Raw genomic sequence first — 13,112 nt, 5'->3', positions numbered from 1 at the left:
TAACATATATTTTGCTCTGTAATCATGATTAAGTTTTCTTCAGCTTTGTCTAAGTTAATCCTAAAGTTAAAATTTAAAATGAAGCTTTATGATTTCTCTATGTAAATTGCTATTCATGTTACCTTTGTTATGTAACTTTTAGCTTTCTTGGTATTTCTGAAGTCCTTTCTTTTTCCTTGAACTATTCGCTCTATTGTAGCCTCATGTTGCTGGGCTTTCCACCCTTAACTCTTCATCATGTTAGTCATTCTGTTGAGTTTCTCTTTTTCTTGGAGATCTACAAATTGAAATTCTCTCTCTCTCCTCTTCCAACCTGAATTATTTTTCCCCATGCCTATTGCATCGCTGTTATCATATAACTTTCCTTCACGGAACACTCTCTCAGTTAACTACTTGAGAAAGAGTATTGATGAGGGAAGTGTTCTGAGTCCTTGCATGCGTGAAAATGTCTATTGTCCCATCCTACCAGTTTGGCTAGGCATAGAATTTTAAGTTGGAAATCACTTTTTCAGAATTTAAAGGCAGTGGTTTTTAGTCTTTCAACTATCAACCGTGTCGTTCTAACTACTGGTTCTTTGTTGTTGGTTTCTTTTTCTTTTTCTTTTTTTTTTGGTCTGTAAGTTTTTCTGATTGATTACCTTTTCTTTCACTATTTAATTTCACAATATGACTTTTTTCTTTCTTTTGTTTTCATTCATTATGCTGGTACCTGATCATCCTTTCCAGCCTGAAAGTTCAAGCCTTTCTATTCTGTATAATTATTTTTTCATTACTTCTTTGATAATTCATCTCCTCAACCCTCTAGTTTCTCTGTTTTCTCTTTCTAGAACATCTGTTATTAAGATGCTAGACTTCCAGAATTGATTCTTGTCTCATCTTTTCCACTTTCTTTTCTAGCCTTCAGTTTCACTTTCTGGGAGATTTCTTCAACTTTTCCTGGTAATTTTTATGTTGAGGCTTTTCAAGTTTTCTTTGGTTTCTTGAATTTTCTATATTCTTTGAAATTTTTGTTTGATAAATCTGTCTCTTTTAAGTTGGGGCTATTTGCACAAATGTCTGTTGATTCTTTGATGTCCTTTCAATTTTAAGAGTAGTGTCTAGAATTTACAGTGTACTCCTACACGTCACTATGTAAAAGACACTCAGTAGAAAAATGGGCAAAGGATATTAGCAGGCAGCTTACAGAATCAAAAACCCAACAAGCCAATAAATATATGTCAGGATGTTTAACCTCGCTAATACTCAGGGACATGATAATTAACACAAAAAGGAAATTCTACTCTATAACTATCATTGGTCAAAATTTAAAAATCTAATAATTCCAGGTGTTATTGAGGAAAAATGGAAATTATTATATTTTGCAAGTGAGAGTATAAATTGGTATAACCATTTTGAAGAAAAATTTGGTGGTTCCACTAGGTAGCACAAAGAGGCACTTGACTACTAACCAAAAGATTGGTAGTTCGAACCCACCAAGAGGAACCTGGAAGAAAGCCCTGGCGATCTGCTTCTGAAAGGTCACAGCCTTGAAAACCTAGGCAGTACAGTTCTACCCTACACACATAAGGTCGCTATGAGTTGGAATTGGCTCAATAGCAACTGGTTTTTGTTACTAACATGGAAAAGACATGCCTTCGGACCCAGCAGTTTTCCTTTTAGTCAAAGTATCTCCTCAAGGAAAACTCATACATGCACAGAAAGTTTCATCACAATGCTGTTTATAATATAGGAAAATTGGAAACAATTTAACTATCCATCAGGAGAACAGAGAAATAAAGTGTGGTATATTATGTGGAAATGTGGAATACTACATATCACTTAAAATAAACAAGCTAGAGCCACAAACATTGACATAGGTCAATCCCAAAAATATATTAAATTTAAAAAGTACATTGCAGATTAAACCTACAGTGTGATATAATTTGTGTAATGTTTAAATCTAAAACAGTGCTGTCTATATTTTTATATATAATTATGTAGTAACATGTAAGCATTAAATTCAGCATAATGGCTATTCCAAGGAGAGAACAAGGGGCATAGAATTAAGAAAGTAGGCTTAAAGTGTATCTCTAATGTTTTATTTATTAAAAGGAAAAAAATTGAAGCAGAGTATTAAGATGTAATAGAGCTATGTGGTGGGTGCACTGTATATTGTTTGGCTTATTTCATGTTTTGTGGTACGTGAAGCAAGCAGAAGCCCTTTGGGAGCTCTATTTGCATGAATACCTTTGTCAGCTTTTGTTCCTAGGCTTTGCTTGTAGGTCCCTGGTTGGTGCAGGCTGTTTGCACTCAACCACCTAAAGGTTGGTGGTTCAAACCCACCCAGTGGCACTGTGGAGAAATGGTCTACTTCTGTAAAGATTACAGCCAAGAAAATCCTATGGAGCAGTTCTAGTCTGTAGCAAATGGAGTTGCCATGAGTCGGGATTGACTTGATGGTAGTGGGTTTGGTTTTTTGGTTTGAGCTTTACTTTAGCGTAATTGGTTTGGACCATTTGGGAGCATCCTGAAATTTCAGGTCTTTTCTCTGGGGCTACTGAATTATTTAGAAAAGTAACTTTTATTTTTGCAATGGAGATAGATGCCTGGCTGCCTTCCTGTCATGAATGGATTACAGGTGACAAGGGAGGACTCTTTCTGGCAGTTGCATCCCAAACCCCTCATAAACCCACGTGCTTTGTCAGTTACCACTCCTTCATCTACATTTCATCCTTCATAAATTTATTGAACTACCAGATTCACTGATGGACCCTCTCTAGTTCTCTTTGAGGTTATAGGTTTTAAATTCTTCTTATTTTATTTCTCTGATCTCATTTTAGTAAGGTATCAGGAGGAAGAAAGAGTAAAGGCCTATGGTCAACCCATTGCCTTCAATTGCAGTATCCTCCTAACTGTTCTCCCTGTTCTACACTTGCCCCCCTTAATCCAGTGCTCATGTCTGTAAACACAAATGGGATCATGTCCCCTCTGTCCGAAGTCCAGACTGCATCACAAGACATACATGAGTTCTTGGGTTTTTTCACTGCTTAATTCTGCAACCTCATCTCCCCAGTTCTCCTCTTTATACTCTATGCTCTCATAAAACTTGATCAAAACTTGTAGTTTGCTGCTTTCTCTCAACTGGATTGTTTTTGCTTGAAATATTTCCATCACCACTTCATTGATCAATTCCTACTCATCTTTCAGGCTTCAGCTAAGATATGATTGCCTCCCAAGAAATTTTCTGTAATACTCCCTTCTCTCCCCACACCTCCCCCACATCACATAAATGTTGTGTGATATTAGAATAAGTTTCATTAAATTCAGAGGAAAGAGAAATTACAGGAAAAAACACAGAAGACAACCTTAAAAGGTTGTTCACTTTGGACAACATTGACTATTCTCCATAAATTATGTTTTGATTTTAATAATTGTCGATCTCAGAAGTTTAGAACAATAGCAATAATAGTGTGTACTATACACCAGAAACTGTTCAAAACTCTTTATAAATATGAACTTATTTAATCCTCACAACAGCCCTATAATTTTGATACTATCATTATCCTCATATCCAAGAAAATTACCCTAGGCCATAAATCTATTAGGAAAGGAAGCCAGGATTAAAAACCAAGTACTCTGGCTTCAGAATCTATAATCTTAACCATGTTTTGTTAGTAAGCAAAGATTTTCTTATTTAATATTTGAATGCAAACTCAAACTTTGTCATAACTTGCTGTATTATGTATAAACAACTTATAACCCATGTAAATTATTGTATTACTTTAATAATTATGTTCTTGTTGTAGTTGTTAGGAGTCCTGGTGGCGTGATGGTTAAGAGCTATGGCTGCTAACCAAAAGGTCAGCAGTTCAAATGCACCAAGTCACTCTTTGGAAACCCTATGGGGCAATTCTACTCTGTCCTCTAGGGTTGCTATGAGTTGGAATCGACTCAATGACAACGGGTTTGGTTTTTTTGTGGTTTTGTTGCTGTAAGTTTCACTAGAGTTGGTTCCAACTCATAGTGACCCTATGTACAACAGAGTGAAACACTGCCTGATCCTGCACCATCCTCGCAATCGTTGCTATGTTTGAGCCCATTGTTGCAGCCACTGTGTCAGTTAATCTCTTAGAGTGTCTTCCTCTTTTTCGCTGACCCTCTAGTTTACCAAACATGATATCCTTTTCCAGGAACTGGTCCTTCCTTATAACATGTCCAAAATATGTGAGATGAAGTCTCACCGTCCTCTTTCTAAGGAGCATTCTGGCTGTACTTCTTCCAAGACAGATTTGTTTGTTCTTCTGGCAGTGTATGGAATATCCAACACCATAATTCAAAGACATCAATTCTTCTTCAGTCTTCCTTTCTTATTGTTCAACTTTCACATGCATATGAGGTGATTAAAAATACCATGGTTTGGGTCAGGCACACCTTAGTCCTCAAACTGACATCTTTGTTTTTTAACACTTTAAAGATTTTTTTGAACACTGTAGCAGATTTGTCCAATGCAATACATCATTTAATTTCTTGACTGCTGCTTCCATGGGCATTGATTGTGGATCCACGTAAAATGAAATCCTTGACAACTTCAACATTTTGTCCGTTTACCATGATGTTGTTCATTGGTTGAGTTGTGAGGATTTTTGTTTTATGTTGAGATGTAATCCATACTGAAGGCTGTAGTTTTTGATCTTCATCAGAAAGTGCTAAAAGCCCTCTTCACTTACAGTAAGCAAGGTTTTGTCATCTGCATATTGCAGGTTGTTAATGAGTCTTTCTGCAATCTTCCAAATGATGCCTCATTCTTCTTCATATAGTCTGACTTCTAGGATTAATTCGATCAGCATACAGATTGAATAAGTATGATGAAAGGATACAACCCTGACGCACACCTTTCCTGACTTTAAGCCACGCAGTATCCCATTGTTCTGTTCGAATGACTGCCTGTTGGTCTATGTACAGGTTCCTCATGAGCACAATTAAGTTTTCTGGAATTCCCATTCTTCACAATGCTATCCATAATTTGTTATGATCCACAAGTCGAATGCCTTTGCATAGTCAACAAAACACAGGTAAACGTCTTTCTGGTATTCTCTGCTTTCAGCCAAGATCCACCTGACATCAGCAGTGATATCCCTTGTTCCACATCCTCTTCTGAATCTGGCTTAAATTTCTGGCAGTTCCCTGTCAATGTACTGCTACAACCATTTTTGGATTTTCTTTAGCAAAATTTTAATTGTGTGTGATATTAATGATATTGCTTGATAATTTCTGCATTCAGTTGGATCACCTTCCTTTGGAATGGGCACAAATATGGATCTCTTCCATCTGGTTGGCCAGGTAGCTGTCTTCCAGATTTCTTGGCATAGACGAGTGATTGCTTCCAGTGTTGCATTCGTTTGTTGAAACATCTCAGTTGGTATTCCATTAATACCTGGAGCCTTGTTTTTCACCAATGCTTTCAGTACAGCTTGAACTTCTTCCTTTAGTACTGTCAGTTCTTGATCATATGCTACCTCCTGAAATGGTTGAACATCGACGAATTCTTTTTGGTATGATGACTTTGTGTATTCCTTCTATCTTCTTTTGATGCTTCTTGTGTCACTCAGTATTTTGCCCATAGAATCCTTTAAAATTGCAACTCGAAGCTTGATTTTTTCTTCAGTTCTTTCAGCTTGAGAAATGCTGAGCATGTTCTTCCCTTTGGTTGTCTAACTCCACATCTTTGCAAATGTCATTATAATACTTTAGTCTGTCTTCTCGGACCGCCCTTTGAAATCTTCTCGTCAGCTCTTTTACATCATCATTTCTCCCTTTTGCTTTAGCTACTGTACGTTCAAGAGCAAGTTTCATAGTCTCTTCTGACATCAATTTTGGTCTTTTCTTTCTTTCCTGTCTTTTTAATGATCTTTTGCTTTCTTCATGTATGATATTCTTCATGTCATCCCACTACTTGTCTGGTCTTTCCGTCATTAGTGTTCAATTTGTCAAATCTATTCTTGAGATGGTCTCTAAATTCAGGTGGGATATGCTCAAGCTTGTACTTTGGCTCTCGTGGACTTGTTTTAATTTTCTTCAGCTTCATCTTAAACTTGCACAGGAGCAGTTGATGGTCTGTTCCACAGTCGGCCCCTGGCCTTGTTCTGACTGATGATATTTAATTTCTCCATCGTCTCTTTCCACAGATGTAGTGGATTTAATTCCTGTGTATTCCATCTGGCAAGGTCCACGTGTATTGTCACCATTTATGTTGTTGAAAAAAGGTATTTGCAATGAATATAAGTTGTTGGTCTTGCAAAATCCTGACATGTGATCTCTGGCATCATTTCTGTCACCAAGTCTGTATTTTCCATCTACTGATCCTTCTTTGTTCCAGCTTTCACATTTCAGTCACCAGTTATTATCAATGCATCTTGATTGCATGTTTGATTAATTTTAGATCGCAGAGTTGGTGAAAATCTTCTGTTTCTTTATCTTTGGCATTAGTGGCTGGTTGGTAAATTTGAATAATAGTCTTATTAACTGGTCTTCTTTGTAGACAGGGATATTATCCTACTGACAGTTCTGTACTTCAGAATAGATCTTGAAATGTTCTTTTTGATGATGAATGCAATGCCATTCCTCTTCAATTTGTTTCCCCCCATAGTAGACCATATGATTGTCTGATTCAAAATGACCAGTACTAGTCCATTTCAGCTCACTAATGCCTAGGATATCGATCTTTATGCATTCCATTTCAATTTTGACAACTTCCAATATTCCTGGATTCATACTTCATACATTCCACATTCCAATTATTAATGGATGTTTGCAGTTGTTTCTTATTTTGAGTCGTGCCACATCTGCAAATGAAGTTCCTGAAAGCTTTGCTCCATCCATGTCATTGAGTTCATTTCTAGTTTTAGGAGGCAGCTCTTCCCCAGTTGTATTTTGAATGCCTTCCAGTCTGAGGGGCTCATCTTCCAGCACTATACCTTACAGTGTTCAGTTTCTATTCATATGTTTTTCACTGGCAAGTTTTCTTTAGCTATTAGTTGCCATCAACTCGGCTCTGGCTCATCACCACCTTATATATAATAGAACAAAACTTTACCCAGTCCTGTGCCATCTTCATGATCTTAAAACATAGAGCCCGTCGTTGTGGCTATTGTGTCAATCCATCTCACTGAAGGTTTCTCGTATTTTTAATAGTTACAAACAATTAATAAATAATAAACAATAACTCTTAATCTTTTTTATCTAGGTGCTGCTTGACCTTGCTAGCTTAATTTTTGAAGAACAACAATCATTAGAAGTAATTCTGAAGAAAATAGCTGCCACTATTATCTCTTTCATGCAGGTGCAGAAATGCACCATTTTCATAGTGGATGAAGATTGCTCCGTGAGTACAGAATATGACTTTTATATTTTTAGAAAGACCGAAAGCACCTCAAAGCACTGCTTTTAAATTGCATTTAGCCTCAGAACCCACTGAAGGAGAACTATGTGTGGTACTTACGTAAAGCTGATCAGAGTATGGGCTGCTGTGGTTGAAGAGGGATAAGAAGAGGTTGGAGGGTCCCTTTCATGCACTTTTTCACTTCTGTCCCCCAGCGCTAACTAGTTGCCATGGGAATGTCTGCATGTTGCTTTTGTCAATGATTGCACTGTCTTGATGGAAAAATACATTGCCATTACACTGTGCTGATTTTTCAAGGTCAGGAATAGTGGTGCTCTGGCTGCCATGAATGGGTGGACTTCCACCCTGAATGAGTTAGGTGTAAACCTTTCCTTGTACCAGGAATTCTTTAGAAATCAGAAGACATAGTCCAATAGAGGCAGTATCACTAAAGGTCCCAGGTCCTTTACCAACAATGGTAAATACTGAACTGTTATAATTGGTAGATTTCAGTCCATTGATTTGTTATGTGAAGAAACATTTTCAGATGTGTTGGGAAAGATGGAGTGTTGTTACAGAGTGTGAGTAATTTATAGGCAGGCCAACCCCCTTGGGTTTGCCATTAGAATCAGGACCCCAGGCCGAAGGCAGTTTTCCTTTATGCCCCTTATTTCCCTTCTCAACGTTTTGAACCATTGCTTCTGGGATATTTCTTTTTTGTGTAGTTGTTTTTTTTCCATTAAGTTCCTAGGAATAGGCTCTTCGTTGGTGGGTGAAAAGGAAAGAGAGTGGGGATTCCCATTTTTATGTATAGGGCAGTTACAATCCATATTTGATATCTAAGTTGATTTTGGGAGGGTAAGTAGAATAATAAAAAGTATTTAACAATTTATATTTAAATGTTTTAATTGTTTTAGCTATTAAGACTGTACTATATGACCCAACATCATCAGAATCATTGTATGTGTGTGTATGTGAAAATGGATATGTTGATTAATACAAAGTTCTTATTAATAGGTTATCACATGAGAATTCACCGTACTAAAAGATAATCAGTATTCTTATACATATTATTTCATATTTTCAATCAGTTATAAAATTAGTAATGTATTTAAATGAGAGATGATTACAAGATAGTAGCCATCCTTTTAAAGTTCAAGTCAGAACTTATTAATACATTGTGTCATTTTATCATTTTTCTCCATGACCTGCTCTTTAGCGTTTAATTTTTAAAAGTGATACATGAGGCACTCCTTTTTTGAACAACTTAAATATCACTTTAAGTAACATTCAGTGCATGCTTCTCCCACTTAACACCCATCATAGTAGCAACTGATTTGGATCAGTAGTGCTTGAAAACATATTTCAACAATATGCCTGTTTTCATAATTTACTTACTTTTTAACAATTCAGTTGTTGAGTTTAGAAAAGGGATTGGATGACTTGATGCCTTCATATTATAATTATTAGTTGATTAAAAATATTTGAACATCATGAGCAAAAATCAAAATATAAGCAAGATTAAAAAAAAAAGGCATTCATCCCCAAGTTAAACTAACATCATTGTTGTATGTCTTTGTTTCCTTTCCTTATACAGTTGTAAATATAGCGTGGATGCAAATTTGCATTCTGCTGTTTTAAATGTAACTTCAAAAGTATTTCTCTCTGTTGTCGAAATTTTCACAATTAATTTAAAGATCTCATAAAATTTTACTGAATATGTCTTTTTAAAAAGACATTCTTTACCTGAACTGTAACAAAGGCCATCAATATATGTGTAAAAGCCAAAAATTGAGGATTTTAGAATAAGCATAGAGAAATTTTTGAAGTGAATATATCCATTAACACCTAGTAGAGAAAATAAACCAAATGGTACTCAAATCAGCATTCTTGTCACCAACAACATGAGCAAGGTCTTTAGTAATGGGAAGTGGCTTTGTCATGAAATCGGTGCCAGGTCATTTTAGTCTGCAAAAAAGTAAAAATATGTGACAAGTATTGATGCCTTTAATCAGTTCCACAGACGCGTATGTCTGTATATAGATAGCTTTCATTACCTTGTCAAGCTTAATTCTCAGTCTGTGTTGTTGCTTTGTTTTCAGGATTCTTTTTCTAGTGTGTTTCACATGGAGTGTGAGGAATTAGAAAAATCATCAGATACTTTAATAAGGTAAAATAACTTATTCTCTTTTTATCACAAGTATATGTTGTTGTAAGCTGCTGTTGAGTCGGCCCTCAACTCAAGGCAGACTCAATGCACAGGAAAGCATACTGTTGTCTGGTCCTGCTCCATCCACACATCAACTGCAGATTGGACCGTTGTGATCCAGAGGGTTTTCACTGGCTGATTTTTGGAAATAGATGGCCAGGCCTTTCTTCATAGCCCGGCTTAGTCTGGAAGCTCTGCTGAAACATATTGAGCTTCATAGCAACATGCAAGCTACTACTGACAGACAGGTGGTAGCTGCACATGAGGTGCACTGGCTGGGAATCAAACTCTTGTCTCCCACATGGAAGGCGAGAGTTCTACTATGAACCACCACTGCCTCATATCACAAGTATATAATACTAAGTATTTCATGACCAGTTCTATTTTAAGACATATAAGCTATAGGCTATTTTATTTCCACAAATACCTTTATTTTTAAAAATACTTTACTATTTGGTATTAAAGTTCAGGTTTTTTCACTGCAGTTGACCTACCTGAGAATTATTTCTTATTTCTTTTACAATTAGTATAGCTCTCACTACAGTATTTGTTGTGAACCAGTTCATTTAAGACCCACTAGTACTATCTCTCAATTATAATTTTTCATTGAGAATTGGACCCTTACTGCAAATCTGATAGACTTCTGAACAGACCTACTCTAAGAAAGCTATAAGGATTTGATGAGTAAAAAAATGAATAAAGCATTTTTAAAACACCGTATATGATATTTTAAGCACCTAAACACCATGGTTTCATATAATAAGGATAAGATCATGTCATATGTTTTGTTTCTACCTTCTTGAGGATACTGGGTACTTGGTTGACTTTTAAGGTATTAAACAAGTCTTTAGAGAATGCTTTAAAAAAAGTATGGGGGTTGGGGTGGGAGAGCCTATGGGCCATTTCATACCAAGACATGTGCCCTGTGGTTAGAATCTAGATCAGATCTCTATTGTAGTTCTGTTCTTTTTCATGTTTTTATTATTTTTAAAATTGTATTCACTTTTGCTGTTGTTAATTGTCACTTAGAAACAATAGAAAGTATTTACATGATGAAAGTTATAGATATTATTACCTCAGTTTTATATGTGCTTTCTAAAGAATTTTGAAAAGGATTTAGAGTAAACTACAAATGTTCTTTCTCATATTCCCTTTCCTGTTCTTGGCAAAAAACTAGTGTCATTGGCTTAAATGATAGGACATTCCAAGGAATACAAATCTGCTAGAATAAAGTATCCAGAATTCTTGGGCATAATGCCGTTTATCACAATGATCATTTTTCATTTGTTGCACATTATTTTACTAGTAAGTACTTTGCTGATCAGAACTCAGAGATTCATTAGGAAATGCAGACTAATAATATTTTATATAAAAGTCTTATACCAAAAACCTGTTGCCATCAAGTCGATTCCTACTCATAGCGACCCTATAGGACGGAGTAGAACTGCCCCATAGGGTTTCCAAGGAGTGGCTGGTGGGTTTGAACCTCCGACCTTTTGGTTAGCAGCCGAGCTCTTAGCCACTGCACCACCAAGGCTCCTAAAATTCTCATATGATCATGGAAATAGAATGTTATTTTAACTTTACTGTTGATATTAAATTTCCAGATTTTTTTCACAACAGTTGACCTGAGAATTATTTCATGCAGTGAATGATACCACCATTAGTAAAGTACTCAGTAACTAAGCTCCTTCATTAATAAAAGGTGCTAGTCTTTAAAAATAACCTCATTACACATCTAGCATTTAGAAAAAAATGCCATAGTCTTCAAAAAGTGTGTGTCATCAAAAAAATGGATAAAGCGACTGTTCTTGAAGACGTAACAGCCAAGTGCAATATGTGAACTTGATTAGTTCCTGTTAAAAACACAAAACAAAACAGAGCAAAAAAATCTATCGGAGATAGATTGCGGGGGAGGTGGCAATTGAATGTTTGAATATGGACTGGATGTTGGATTATGGTGGAGGGATTATTGTTGCTTTTCTTTGGAATTAGTAAGGTATTGTGGTTAGTAGGAGGATTGTGGTTGCTTTTAGGAGCTTCATGCCAAAGTATTTAGGGATCATGATTTTTGCAATTTATTTTAAGATGATTTAACCAAAGATAAATAAATATATTGAAATTTAATATATTAAAATAAATATATCCACATATACATATATAAATAAAGCAAATATGGCAAAAATATTAAAAATTGTTGAATCCAGATAGAAGGTATTCATTTTACTTTCAACTTTCATGTATGTTTCAAAATGTTTGTCATAAAATGTTAGAAGAAACTGTTTCTAATAATAAGTTGGAAACAAAACAAAGCAAAAACCCTCTCTGTAGATCATATAATGCAGAGTGCCCGACTTTGCAGCTGCAAGAACAAAATACTTAAGTACACAGCCTGTTTTGTTCCAACCCTCTTAAACAAGACTGACCCCAAGGAACTCTGTGAGGTCTGCAAAAGCTGTCTACTGCCTCAGCCCTCTTTTGTGTGTACCCTTTCCCTTCTTCTCCCCCTCTTATCTTTTCTTACATTTCCTGTGCTTCTGTATCTTCCCCCATCAAGACTGAGAAACTGTTTTACATAGTGACTTAAAAGTTATCATATTGTTAAGTAATTGTATTTAAATTAAAACCTATTGTTACTAAAATATTTTTTTAAACAATAGATTTAATATTAAACATTCTAATGATGCAATAAAAGGCTTTTTCTCCTATTGAAAGAATTTTAGAAATTAGCAAAGGGGCAGGGGTATAACGTGGGAGCAGGTGAGGAATTCATTTGGTTTAGAAGATACACCTGACTTAAGCCTTTACTGCTGACTTTGGTGTGGGGTCCTCTAATTTCTGCCAATTCAGATAAACTGTGGTGGGTCTACCCAGAGATTTTTCTGCTACCCTGGAGATTTTGGTTCACACTGCCATTACTGAATAATCAGTTGCTACCGAGTCGATTTCGACTCACAGCAACCCCATGTAGAACTATGCTCCACAGAGTTTTCAGTGGCTGATTTTTTGGAAGTAAATTGCCAGGCCTTTTTTTCAAAGAGCCTCTGATGGACTTGAACCTCCAACCTTTCAGTTAGCAGCTGAATGTGTTAAACATCTGCACCACTCAGAGGTTCCCATAACAGAATAGTTGGTCTGTATTTCCCTCTTGGCCAACTAGTCATGAGCTGAAGTTTATATCCTAAAACCCCATGCCATTGTATTTTGTGGCATATTTTACATTGTTTTAGCTAATACTGAATCCTTTTTGAATGTCTGATAATGTATGCACGTCCCGATGTATGTGTATATGTGTGTGTGTGTGTGTTGGTCTTAAATGATGGTTATGAGGCTCTATCATCTAGCTCAGTTATGAAGTTTTTTGTATCCATAGGAGGATCTATAATATTATCTTGCTTTTATGATACTATGACATTTTGGTTGCTCTTTTAAAGGAATATCTTTAAAAGTTTCTAGATAAGAGATATGTAAATAAATACTTGATTATTTTACTTTTAATTGCTTGCATAAATAATGAGTTACTATATAAATATAAATTTAGTTATA

The 13,112-nt window shown here is 35.8% G+C and overlaps 1 protein-coding gene across 5 annotated transcripts in view; it reads left to right on the top strand.

Annotated features, from left to right (window-relative positions):
* The window catches only part of PDE5A (phosphodiesterase 5A), a 174,114-nt gene that overhangs the window by 83,989 nt on the left and 77,013 nt on the right, over window positions 1-13,112 (top strand). For all 5 annotated transcript variants that reach the window (XM_023741104.1, XM_023741106.1, XM_004386810.1 and 2 more), the window contains exons 6-7: window positions 7,223-7,360; window positions 9,460-9,527. In XM_023741104.1, coding sequence (XP_023596872.1) covers window positions 7,223-7,360; window positions 9,460-9,527 — 206 coding nt within the window. The remainder of the gene's footprint in view (window positions 1-7,222; window positions 7,361-9,459; window positions 9,528-13,112) is intronic.

Source organism: Trichechus manatus, unplaced genomic scaffold, assembly GCF_000243295.1.
Source record: "Trichechus manatus latirostris isolate Lorelei unplaced genomic scaffold, TriManLat1.0 scaffold00171, whole genome shotgun sequence".
Taxonomy (NCBI): Eukaryota; Metazoa; Chordata; class Mammalia; order Sirenia; family Trichechidae; genus Trichechus; species Trichechus manatus.
This window is presented reverse-complemented; position numbering and strand designations above follow the sequence as displayed.